Below are 14,044 nucleotides of genomic sequence, written 5' to 3'. Positions count from 1 at the left end.
ATTTGTGGTTTCTTTTGCATATACAAACACAGCAAAACAAAATCAGCCCCTTCTAAACTGTCTCAAATACTAACCAAGCTCAGACCATCTCTCAAGGTGGTCCAGGATGGTCCTCTCTGCAGTGTGATTCATTTGTGCACCATGGCCCCAAAATGGCCCCAGTCTGCATTGGGTTCCCCACCATAATAATACATACACACAAATATCTCTGCTGTCAGTACTTTTGAATTTGTGTAATCTCATGAAGAGAAAGCCTCACTGGTGTGTTAAAGCAGAAGTCATGAGCGGAGTGTGTTTCTACTGTTCTTTTACACACAACTCAGTGAGAACCAAGGTTACAATAGAAACCATTTCAAAGAGTGTCGAGTTCCGAGGATATCAGAGAATATATAACTGATATATAATTTTTTACAGTTTATAAAAAGTAAAAAAACTGAAGTTGAGATTAAATGTACAGCCCTGGTACTGTCGGTAATCGTTATATTGGTTCTGTGAAACCTCTGAAAAGGAGAAAAATAGTGTGGCGTTGTGTCCTGCTTAAACTGGGCCAGGTGAGGTTGCAGTGTGACTGTGTGTGGCCACATGAAAACTGAGAGTTGGGTTTTCCTGGAAAGACATCACACTCGGCTGCATGACTGTAACTCAGGCCAAGCCAACAGTATGTCTTATCGCTGTATTCAGTGTCCACCTGAAACAATATTTGCTCATGACAGTTCAATTTAACATCTGGGTGACCCTTTCTACGTGGTTACAAAATGGAGCAGCACGGTCCAACTGGACAATGTAACAATATAACACATCATCAACACAAGCACGATCACGATATGGGGAACATCTGATGAACCTTCCTCTTTCATTTCAGGTAGACACTGAAGCCCTGGTAACACTAAATTAAAATTTTCACAGACAAATATGCTTTATGTTTTATTTATGAACGCATGAATGAACAATTTGAATAAATAGTAGGATATTGTCAAGTTTATGTATGGCTAGGAAACTGGATCTAGACACTGTGCATCCTGATTCTATTACATAAACTGCATATTCAAATTATTTTCAATTACCAGTCAGTTTCCTTGCTCCCTACTGCTTACACAACAGTCAACAGCCATTGTTTTAATCAAAACAGAAATATCTCATGGAGATTCTCCAGTTAGGAAGCAATTACATCAACAACGGTTAGCAACCCAGCCAATAAATTGATCTCAGTCATCACCCGTTCCACTCATTAGCTAATGCTGGGATCAGACTACACAATACTTTTGTCTTTCATGACATTCACTGTCAGATTAGCGCTGTGTCTTGGTCGGCAACACTACACGTTTGACATTGACCAATCATCGTTTGCGTTAAGATGTTGTCAGGGAGGCGGGTCAAGGAACTGTCAAACATGGATACAGAAGCACTGTGTGAGATGCTGGAGGTTTTGTGTTCCGAAAAAAGAAAAAGAAGAAGAAGAAAAAACAATTATAGACCGATTATAGATAGTGTTATGAAGAGGACCGTATGGACTGTCGGTTCTGCAAAGAGACCTTGAGGTAATATGGGCATTTCCTCAGTTTCAGGTTTCCACCTGACAGCTGCAGCCTCCCTCTTTCTCTTCTCCATGTTTACAGATGTGCGGCAGACAGCGTTCTGTCCTCCTATTGGTCATCGTCAAGGAACATGTCGGAGGATATGACAGGCTAGGCATCAGATGTGTCAGACATGCTAGACTTTTCATCTGGGTGTTGTGGTGCATCCCAGACTTCACGTTGTTGTTCTTTGATTATGTCACACTACACAACCAATCCTCGTCCACGGCGCTCATATTCGGTTCAGTCACTGGAAGTTTGTTAGATATGACAAAATCAGGCTAAACTTGTTTAGTGTGATGCCGGCAAAAGACACGACCCATCACAAGCAAAGACACCAACCTGGGAGAGAGAGGGCAAGCACATGCGAATCATATGAAGCCAAATACCACGTTTAGAGCTGCTGCTAACAAAATGCCACTGGAGTTTGACACGCTTGGAGCTAAGAGATGTAACACGGCTAGAACTGTGCTTGTGATGAGAAAAGGCTCAAGGCCTGTACGTGCTGAAGAAATATTTTCTGTTGTAACGTTTTTCTGTATTCCTCGTAGTGAGCGGGATGTGGTGTTTTGTTAAAAGGTGGCATCAAGTGAAACACAGTATTTAAGGTGGTATCAATTTCCTTTGCCCTTGATTTTCCACATGAACACTGATAACACCAATGAACAGTGCCGGAGAACAAAGAAAACAGAGTGTTTATCATCATAATTTCATAAAATAATAACATAAAATCATCAATTTGGGTCTATTTTTTACTGCTTTTTCTCGTAAAAATGAAACTAATTTTGAACATTTCAGCTGAAAAATTTTGATGGCCGAAGTTTCGGCAAATCCCTAATTGATTACATCTGAGCTATGTGCTGTTCCATTATCTGCTGGGGACTATGAATTAAAGCCAGACCTCGTCTGATCTAGCTCCGCTACAAAAGAAGCACACAGGGCACATGTAAATCAAGCAGACTACTAAGAAATTCTTAGTGACACAGAACTATACATCGCTCAGCAGAAGTCCAAATTAATATTCGGGCCTAGCCAACAATGCTCACAACAATGGAAACAATGTCCTTTAGTGTGAGACGGTTTGATGTTCTTTAAAGACGTCAGCTGGCAAAGCCATCTGGGTTGAGCCAGTAAAACTCAGAGTCGACACAATCAACAGTGACATTATTATGAAAATATATGTTTGTTAGTTTCTGACTGTGAATCTTTTGTTTGACAGTTTTCGTCAGTGCAATTCAGCCCCCTATATTTTGCTGATGGTGCACTACCAAGTCACACATCTCTTATTTCATTTTGCTTCACTGGTGTCTGAGGAATGTAATCATTTCTGTGCATTAGAATACAAGAAAGACCTCTGAGCATAAAGCACCAGTGAGTGTAAAATAGATTTTAAAATACGTAAAATGCATAAAAAAAATTACTTTCAGCCTGAGAAAATATTACTGCACTCTGTATTTCAAAGCAGATGCAGCAGTGGTGCTACAGGTAGAATAGCAGTATCCTCAGGTCCTGGGTTTGATCCTTACCTCAGGCCACTCTCTGGGAGGATTTTGGTGTGTTCTCCCTGTGTCCACGTGGGTTTTTTCCGGGTGCTCCAGTTTCCTCTCACTATCCAGAAACAAATGCTGGTGATTTGACTGGTTGTGCAAAACTGTCCACAGGTGTGAGTGGCCAAGTGTCTGGGTGAGTGTGTAGTCCAAATAATACATTAAATTTTACAGTAATCAGTAAAGTTACGGAAGATGTCAATATTTATCCATGTCCTATTAAATACAATTCATATAGATGCATTAATTGTACGTTATTATTAGTACCAATGCAACATAATCATAATGACCCTTTAAACCAGTACATTTGGAGTTACTTAAAGGTAAAGAGGTTTGTCTGACGCAAGAATAGAAGAAGGTGGGAAAGCTACAGCTACGGCTAACCAAGAGCACATGATCTGCCTGTTGATACACCCCTTTCACAGCCCAAAGAAAACACTAAACGAGAAAAAACAAAACTGCTCCTCTTAAATGACTCTGTAATTCTTGAAGTTAGTGCTCCAGTCAGGAGACACAGTCAGCCGGAGTTCACAGAGACTGTACATGTGTTTGTGTGAGACCGGCTGACCCGACTGCAGCAGGGAAACGGTCACATGAATGCCAGTGAGTTCAGGCCTTAATTTCCCCAAAACCCTAATTGCACACAGAAGAGAGTGCGGTGGGAACACAGTTACGCTGGGCTACAGAGGTGTGCGTGTGTTTGGGTATACACACACGTGCTGTAGTTGAGTTACACGGATTTACACACTATATTTTTGTATAATGTCAGCTCTGTTGCCCACGGTGATTATACAGAGATCCTAGTTACATAATAAAAGACAGCTGTGCGTTTCAATAAACTGGAGAGACACTCATTAGCTTATTGGCCTAGAATTTCTTGGTGGGTGAATTTACTTTATGCTTTGAATGTTTCAATATTAAAAGTGTCAGATATTGGTCAGACACGACTAATCTCCATTTAGTGTATTTCTAAACCTTGCCTATTATACCATTGTAAAAGTGCTATTTTATATACTTACAAGGTCAATGTAATAAAAGCTTCACAAATGTGTATGCCCATCTGCACTGTGGTTCACTGATGGGGAAACCACAGATACCATAGCCACAATTAGAAATAAAGAATTAAGATATTTAACATTCAATCTCCCAAAAGGGCTGCAAAACTGGGCACAGGGCCGTGCTCCAGCTGCTCGCATTTGGCCAAGGATTTAAAAGGCACACTGAAATAACTGAGATGGGAAGGAGTTTGACACTGCTTGTGAACATAGCATCTGCACACAGCATATTTTGCGCTGCACACTTCTCAAACACATCCAACTAGTCTCGAGAAGCTAAACGTCATTGATCTGATGGTGAACGTTCCTTTAGCATATGTTTTACGCTTGTGCATCTGTCTACCTGCAGTGCCTGAGGCCAAAGCCTCTCAACAATGTCTTTTGAGACTCTAGTGCAAATTTGCACCTGGTTTTTAATAGTGGAGGATGTCTGCTGCAAGACCCAACACAATTGTTTAAGGGTTAACAAGCTGTGTGTTATAAACACATAATAATCCGCATGTACATAAGCTCCACCTGTCTTAAAGAATCACACATTTTTGCAGGATCCTCCCTGAAATACATATGCATGAGGGAAGCACATGCTGTGTAATTCCATGCACTTGTTGTTATGTATGAAACTGAAAGTTTTAATGGGTGGTGCAGTGGTGCAACAGGTAGTGTGGCTCTCACACAGCTCTAGGGTTCTGGGGTTGTGGGTTGTGGGTTCAAAACGGTAACCGAAAACAAAAGAATGAAACATTTAGCTTCTATGAGCTCCTCCAGTTTCACATACAACTGCAGGAAGAAGGCACCTGATTTAACTAAAAATACGTAGTACATCTATCCCGGATTACAGCAACTGGACGTAAAATAGTGTCTAACAATTGACCTAAAGGATCGTCCCCACAATACAAGCACAGACGGCAAGAGTACAAGTACAAACAAGAATTTCCAATAGCACTGATATCACAACATCAAACTGGCATAAGGCGATTGTATTCTACTACATACTCCGGCCACAACCAGACAGGAAGTGTCAGTTTTGGATGAATTAAGTGCTGTGTTTATAATAAACTCTGCAGTGTTATGCTCTCTTCCAGACTAACACTGTGTACTCTTGGCTGAATACCACAATAATACAAGTCGTATTGTTGTAATGGGGGAAACTTGCATAACATCATAAATACATTACTATCAAACTTGCCAAACCTCTCCTAAAGAAACAGTACCTTGATCCCTAGGATATGGCCAACTATTGTGCGACCCCCGTCATGTTTCTCCAGTCAAAACTGCTGGGAAACTTACCACCCAAAAAAATCCAACTAATCCTACTTAAGAAAAAAAATTACATTATGTGTTCTAATCAAGCTTCAGGAAACAGTTCACAAACATCATTAGCCAAAGGAGCTAATCATATGCTGCTGGCTTCAAAAGGTGGCTATACGTCTGCCCTAGCGCTGCTTGATCCGAGTACAGCATTTGATATTGATCATGAAATGTTAGTTTAAAGGCTTAGAGAATTGTTTGGCTCAGATAGTTGACTTGACTGAATGTTGCTCACTTTGTTAGCAACATAGTGAAGATCTTCCAGACCCTAAAAGCACAACAAAGTGTTCTCTAAGGTTCTTATCCCCTTTTTTCCCCATTGTACCTTTCACTGTACCCCCACCACCACCAAAAAGAAGACACCATACTGAGGTACATCCACCTTTATACCCAGATAGGCAGCTGAAAGTGATACAGATCAAAGTTTAGCTTTAGAAATCAGCAACCCCTGCTTCCATTTCACTACCTCAAACTTGTTTAGCCCCTTGGCATGCCCCAAGGCAGGTGAAAGATCTGCTGTTACTTTAAACCACTGTAAACAGACGAATGCCAGCTAACGAATTCCAGCTGCATTGCATTTTCTTTTCTTGTTAAGCTTCTGAATGTGACGGTTAAGTTTAATGATATGTCAAAGAAAGTATTTTTTATATATATTATTTTATGCAGTTTTTCTCCCATTTAATTGTGGCAAATTCCACTCCTTGGTTATGTCTCGTCATTGCACACAATGCCACCCGCTTGGTGGGGTGAGGGCCATCTAAGTTATGTTTTAAAACCACTGCTAAAACAACGCTACTGGACAGCTCAACACGCTTGGAGGAGAACAACTATCCAGATCTGCTATGCCATTTAACATACAACCATTTTGGCAGTGCAGACATATATATGCTCTTATATCTACATAATTCTGCATTAATCCGGCTGTTTCTTACTGTGTGAGAGATTAGTACAAGAATTTAAGACGCGAATTATCGTTATGCAAATTCCTAACTGATTCGTTGAGACAATAATTTCTAATCAAAGCCTATTTTTAAATCTATTTATCACAGTAGCTATATTTATACCACAGTGTCCTTGGGAATGCTCTCTCTCCTGCTTTCATAAACACTCTATGCCACTAAGGCTATTCAGCAGCACACTTGCGCTGGGTGCTGGGTGGGTCACAGGCATTAAGCCTTCCTCACAGGGCTTGCCAAAAGGAGTCAGCTTGGTACGCTGTGCTGTGCTCGCAAAGCCCTCTCCCACGGCTATTAGTGACCATTCATCTAGGGAGCCTGGGAAAATGCCTCTGGACCCACCATGCCATCAGGGCCAAGAGTCTGGCAGGTGTTCCCTCCCCTAGAGCACACCAGCACTGGACGTCTTAGCACCTGTGAGGAAAGTACACCACTGATCCCCTCTCCATTTTGTCCCATACCTGTTTGTTATATACCACAGTTTGTGTGATGAAGATTATGATGGATTTCAGACCTGACAAACAAGACTCTATGTCAACAAAATACACCATGATTAGTAGAGCATTCAATACTGTGGTATGCATAAATGAGAGCAATGCCACCATGTTAAAAGGATCCATACCCAACATACTATTTATATTTCTTTTTTCAGAGATACTTTTAAAACTAGCTGTTTTAAAGTATTAAAATCATTACTGTGTTGTTTTAGTTCATGACCAATTCCCAACCTCTCCTTATCCTTTATTATTGAGTTCAACTGATTTTATTCTTTATGGCTTTGTCAAGTCAAGGTAATGGTGTCAAAGAAGGGTTCCCAAGAAAGGAGCCTAGACTCAAAAAAAGAACCCATCCTCCTGTAATTGACATGGCTGACCAAAACAATAATATAAGCTGTAATATAGCAATATATACATAGAATTTTGGTTTTACGATAAACATAAACCACAGAAATGAGTCTGTGACCATCAGATGCCTTGAGTGAGAATTTAAAGTCTACGAAAGCCAGTGACTACAATTAGAAATCAATTAGAAAAACATTTTAAGAAAATACTGTGAGGCAAATGAACAATGCCTTAGACATTTATAGCTTATGATTATAATTATAGCATCTTTAAGCCATAGTGGTGTAGCATGTTGTGGTGTAGGCGGTACAGAAGGATTTATGTAAAAGTTTTGCCGAAACTCATATAAGGGTTGAAATATTCACATAACAGGATGTGTCTTTTTTGGCTTACGTCTATTGAAATGAATACAGCCTGCATTGTGTACACTGCTGAAAGTCATTAGAATTTATAACTAGTTATATTATCAAGAGTGACAGCCCCAGGACTTTTATTCTAATTAAGCATCGGTTCAACTGGTGCATGCAGATTGCTTCTTATTTTTTTGGCACAGAGGATTGTAAATACGTTGTGGTATTAAAAGAGAAATCTGAAACCTTTGCTAACTTTCTGCGCCAATACCAAATGTCCCTACCATCTCCAAGCATAACTATATTTTCTACTGAAAAAAGTTAAAGGAGAAATATGATGCTCTGGACTGCTGTTGTCCTCTGCATTAATATGAACAAGCATGTGACCTCTCTCCTTGTACTAAAACTCCTTGGTTGCTAAGCCAAAAGTCTGGCTCGTGCTCGTACCAAAGCCAAGACATTTGGTGGGAAAAGTTCCCCCTTTCCCGCCCTCTCCAAAACATAAATAAATCAACTCACTATGAGCTAATGGTGAAGCATGAGGTAGCTGGCTGCGGGACGTTACAAGGCCTGACATTTGGAAAAAGGCCTGTGCAGCTGACAGCCAGTGGACTGCTGAGGAAATGTGTTGACCCGCTCTGACACGATCGCTAGATGTTATAAACACAAGTGCGTATGTACACAGAGATATATGATACACTTTGATTTTTCTCTATATGCCATAATAGACGTGTGTATAAAAAGCTGTGGGTTAAGTAGGGCATGATGACTGACTGATGGGGCATTAAATGGTCCTCTGACAGTGCGTACCCTTTTCCAAAACTCTACTCAAGGAAGTCTAGTATTTAAAGTAACACTCCAATACCTGCTTCAGTCAATCAACCCTTCATTGAATTACATCAGGTTTGCTACTGACTACACTTAACAAATCCATGCAATGTGCACATTAAACTCTTTTTTATGGGACTCTAATGTGGCCTTTCATGACATTTTGTGCCATTAGTGTTTAACTATGATGTAGTACCCTTGAGCTAAACACCACTGAAAAGCCATAAACATGCTCTTCATGCTGCGCCATACATTTTCAATAAGAGACAAATCTGGAAGCAGCCAGGCCAGTCATGCACATGCACTATATGTCTACAAAGTCCACTGTCCTTATAAAATAGACACTGAGTTCCTGGGAACATAGTCAGGAGCATAGATCTCTCCAAAACATCAAGACAAGACAAGATCACCCTTGCCATGGACCATCACAGATGCTGGTTTCTGCAATCTTCCCTAGTAACAATCTGGATCTTTTTCGGATTTTTTTGGATCGTCTTTGGCACCTAGAACCTGATGTCAAATTTTCCCCCGAAAACAAGCTGAAACGAGGATTTGTCAGACCACAGAACACGTTTCCACTATGTTTTGGTCCATCTCCGATGACTATAGGCCCAGAAAACCTGGTGTGTCTTTACAAAACTTTGTGCAAAATATATGGCTTCCTCTTTGAGTTACAGGTTGCATTCCTTGATGCAGCAGCATACTCCCAAGCCATGTTCATCGCAGCAGCATACTCCCAAGCCATGTTCATCACAGCAGCATGACCATTTCTAAAACAAGACCGTTTGAAGGCTCAGTGGTCACACACATTCAGTGGCAGTTTCTGCCCTTGGCATTTGCAAACTGAAAGTTCACTCCCTGAACCTTTTCAAGGTTTTATTAACTCCAGATGGTAAAAGACCTAATTTCACAGCAATCTTGCACTGAAAATGTTCTGTTTGACAATTCTCACACACATTTTGGAAGAAAGCGAGGAGCAGTGGCCTATTTCAGCTTGCAAATGCTGAGCCTTAAGTGAATGCCTCTTTTATATTAACCTACTTATAATGTAATGGTTCATGAAGGAACTTTTCACTCTTATGTTGCCCCATTTAAACTTTTTTGCAGTGTCATAAGCATTTGATTCTAAATTTACAAAACACAATCAAGAGGGAAGCGCATGTTCAATGTTTAAACACTTCCCCAAAGTGTAGAGGATCCAAAAATATTTATTCAACTTATGCAACACGTATGAGCAGAGAATGCAAACAAAAGGCCTAATTCAATTATTGCTGCACTAAGCGCAACTGTAAACAGTGTTTAAAAGTAGTCCATTAAGAACACTCTTTAGCTCCTTTGCTATTCCAAAGAAGCCACGTTATTTCGGCTACATATTTTGGCACAGGTTTTTTACACCCACAATCCACAGTATGAAATCTCACACTGCATATCATTTAAATCTTCACAGAAAGCTTTCGTTACCCTATGCAGTCCACACCTTTCTTATCTACTGCCATAGGCATATACCATCAACTTGCACCCACACGAGTATCACCCTCAATTTTGCACAAATGTATGAGTCTCTCCTGACCACAATGAAATGAGAAACACTCAGTTTATTTGTTTGTACATCAATAAACATTTAGTCCTTTCTGTTTATAGTTACCATTATAAAAATATCTATCCATCCATCCATCCATTATCTGTAACTCTTATCCATTTCAGGGTCGCGGTGGGTCCAGAGCCTACCTGGAATCATTGGGCGCAAGGCAGGAATACACCCTGGAGGGGGCGCCAGTCCTTCACAGGGCAACACACACATTCACACCTACAGACACTTTTGACTGCGACACTACCTGCTGCACCACCATGCCGCCCCATTTAAAAAATATTTATATGGCAATATATTTTGCACATAAATTATAAAGACGCTGGGCTCGCATTAATGCACTAGGGGCTGTGAACACACACCCAGAGCTGGGGGCAGCCATCCCCAGCACCCGGGAAGCCGTGAGTCCAGTGCCTTCCTCAAGGGCACTTCAGCCTTGGATGCTCACGCCAGTCTTGGTGATTGAACTGGCAACCCGCTGGTACCTAACCACGGCTGCCCACTGCCCACATATTGCAAACTATATTTAATCATAAATGAAATGTCAGTTTCGAGCACACATTAGTAAGAAATTATGACTATGATTTGACTCCCTGTTCAGGTAAAGCAGAGATCAGTTTGAACCGATGACTAGAGTTTATTAAAGCCATCGGAAACAAAGAGGAAATAAGTGAATGAGAATTTTACAACATTAATACCACATCATATCAGGAGAATGACTGCACTGTGTTTGTGTGTAATAACCTTAATATTACAAAACTTGGTACTGAAATATATTTTACTCAGAACTACAAACTGGATTTTATTTATTGATGGATAAATACATAATGGTATCATATCTGTAAATGCTGTCAATGAGGATTTGATATGTCTCCCTCTGTTATACGTTTATGTATTCTATATTAAGATTTGATATTTCAGAGACGTAAACCGCAGCATAAAATTACAATTTACCTTTAACTGTAGCTGTATACATTAGTTAAAACAAAACTAAAATGGTCCAGTTCTTTTAGAGCACACTAAGACATCAACAACGACCACGGTAAGACATAATGAAGGTTCAAACCCGTTTTTTCTCTGTACACAAGAGGAAAAAACAGCCGCTACTGACAAAGACCTGAAATCACAGCATACACACTCTCTCCGAGTGTGGCACAGGCCAAGTCAAATAGTCTTCCACTTTGCTATCACAGCAGCTGGAAAAGCCAGGACACACCCAGGGCGTGGAGGGGAGCTGCCGAGTCTTGACTAGTTCTATTTTTCTTTCTCCACCCCTGGTGGCATTCAGCAAGCAGGTATCACAGACATTCCCCACAATGTTTTGCAATCACGCCCTTCCCACACATAACATATGTGGGTATAAAGCATGACTGGGAAAACGACTTGCCGGAGTAATGCTGATCTGATGTTTATCATGTTTAGGATGTGGCAATGTCTGAAAGAGGTCTAATACTGACAGGTGACCAACACAGCAGCAGGTAATAGACAGTTGTGTTAGCAGCAAAAAATAATCAAATAAATCAGTAGTATTTGTTTACACAACCCCAGCCTGCCATGCTCTGAGCTTATGCTCCCTCTTTCTCCTCACATACACAGTCATTTTCAGTACAAAACTGCATAATTCAGTGCTACCACCAAGAAAAAAAACCCTACAAGCCTTAAAGGCAGTTTAGATATAACTGTATACCTTCACCTTCATTCAGTACGCACCGATCTAAGACCATGCAATTAGTCTGAACTTTTTGGAATGCATTTCTGGCATCAGTATCAGAAAGTGTGTGTGTATTTACAAAATCAATAAGCTGAAAGAGTTAAATAGTAAATACAGAATCATGTCTTTGTGCTGATTGTTGATGTTAATTAGACAATTACATGTAATTATTTGCATTTTACTTACGGTCCCAACCTTTTGTAATTGGGTTTGAACAGCCTTATAAATTACATAAGCATAACATACACGTTTTATACAGAAACCTGCTGTAATGTACCTTTAATGCATAGAGGGCTGTCAGCTGATAGTTCTTTCTTCTGTTTGGACTGAAGTTGTCTGGCCTCCAGAAACTGCCTCACCCTTTGTTCTAGAGCATCTTGGATCAGAGCACCTACCTCCTGCAGAGCAGATGAAACACGGTTCACTCAGCATAAACACTGGAAGATCGTTCATTTGTAAGACTGATAAGGAAGAGTTTGCATTCATTAAAACGATGTGCTCAGAAAACCCCACCAACAAATGCCCAAACTCATACAAGCTTATAACGGAGATGCAAAACGACAAAGCAATGTTTATTTTCCCACCGTGCAACAAATTTTCGGTTTGAATATAGAAGATTTAACTGGTTTCTGAGCCTAACCACATGCAAGTAATCTCAGAAATGTAAGACCAAAAACACATATTCAGAACTGCCATACCTCTTTATGCTCTTGTGAGAACCAGGTGTTGCTATTTTGAGCACCTTGAGGCAGAATGTGAAGATCTACAAGCACAGCAAAGACTCCACACTGTCAGAGACAGACGGAGAGAGAGAACGATTTAATTATGCATGAATGACACTTAACTGAATAATTACATTAATTGATCAATATGATTAAGCCAAATATATTTATTTACACTAATTTACTATTATTCATTTAAAAGGGGCGGCACAGTGGCGCAGCAGGTAGTGTTGCAGTCACACAGCTCCAGGGACCTGGAGGTTGTGGGTTTGAGTCCCGCTCCAGGTGACTGTCTGTAAGGAGTGTGGTGTGTTCTCCCTGTGTCTGTGTGGGTTTCCTCCGGGTGACTGTCTGTGAGGAGTGTGGTGTGTTCTCCCTGTGTCCGTGTAGGTTTCCTCCAGGTGACTGTCTGTGTGGTGTGTTCTACCTGTGTCTGCGTGGGTTTCCTCCAGGTGACTGTCTGTGAGGAGTGTGGTGTGTTCTCTCTGTGTCTGTGTGGGTTTCCTCTGGGTGACTGTCTGTGAGGAGTGTGGTGTGTTCTCCCTGTGTCCGTGTGGGTTTCCTCCGGGTGACTGTCTGTGAGGAGTGTGGTGTGTTCTCTCTGTGTCTGTGTGGGTTTCCTCTGGGTGACTGTCTGTGAGGAGTGTGGTGTGTTCTCCCTGTGTCCGTGTGGGTTTCCTCCGGGTGATTGTCTGTGAGGAGTGTGGTGTGTTCTCCCTGTGTTCGTGTGGGTTTCCTCCAGGTGCTCCGGTTTCCTCCCACGCTCCAAAAACACACGCTGGTAGGTGGATTGGCGACTCAAAAGTGTCAGTAATGAGTGTGTGAGTGTGTGTTGCCCTGTGAAGGAATGGCACCCCCTTCAGGGTGTGTTCCCGCCTTACAGACAATGAATGAACAAACAATACAGAGAATGAATGAACAAATAATTTAAAAGCACATTATACAACTTATGTAATTATTGAATAAACTGAATCTGTGGACCACCACAGAGCAGATATTAACTGGGCAGCTGATCACTGCTCTGATCATGACTGACGAAGGACTAGAAGACGACCAACACAAACTACTGTCTCTATCTTTGAATCTACAAGGAGGACCATGGACCTGACCATCGAAGAACAGTGTAAAAGAAAGCTAAAACTGTATGTAGAGCAACAGATGGACAATAGTCTGTAACTACAGAACTATGAAGTGCACCCATATGGTCAATGGAGCTGATAAACTGCACATGTAACCAGCCAAGACTCAACATCCACAAATACCTGTAGAAATGAACAACAAAGGACAACTAATAAGAATTAAAAATGCATAAACAACAGTCAGTAAAGTGTACTTGGTTCATTCAAACACACATTACCACAGGATACACTGACGAATCACAAAAGATATAAAAATGAATGATAAATAAACACTGGGGCCACAGTGAAACTCAACAAAGAAAACGTTTAATACAATAATAACCATAATTTAAAAATCTAACCCTTAAAGCATACTTACCACACGATGAGTGCTATAAACACCGCTTTCTAAATCACCACTGTTCAGCACACACACGTCACAAGT

General features: G+C 40.9%; 1 protein-coding gene across 2 annotated transcripts in view; it reads right to left on the bottom strand.

The window, feature by feature from the left end:
• Nucleotides 1–14,044, bottom strand: part of slx4ip (SLX4 interacting protein) — a 37,812-nt gene that overhangs the window by 17,345 nt on the left and 6,423 nt on the right. For both annotated transcript variants that reach the window (XM_066651435.1, XM_066651426.1), the window contains exons 3-4: nt 12,458–12,547; nt 12,037–12,157 (exon numbers count right to left, since the gene is read on the bottom strand). In XM_066651435.1, the coding sequence (XP_066507532.1) occupies nt 12,037–12,157; nt 12,458–12,547 (211 nt within the window). The remainder of the gene's footprint in view (nt 1–12,036; nt 12,158–12,457; nt 12,548–14,044) is intronic.

This window comes from Hoplias malabaricus, chromosome 2 (genome assembly GCF_029633855.1).
Source record: "Hoplias malabaricus isolate fHopMal1 chromosome 2, fHopMal1.hap1, whole genome shotgun sequence".
In the NCBI taxonomy this organism is placed as follows: domain Eukaryota; kingdom Metazoa; phylum Chordata; class Actinopteri; order Characiformes; family Erythrinidae; genus Hoplias; species Hoplias malabaricus.
This window is presented reverse-complemented; position numbering and strand designations above follow the sequence as displayed.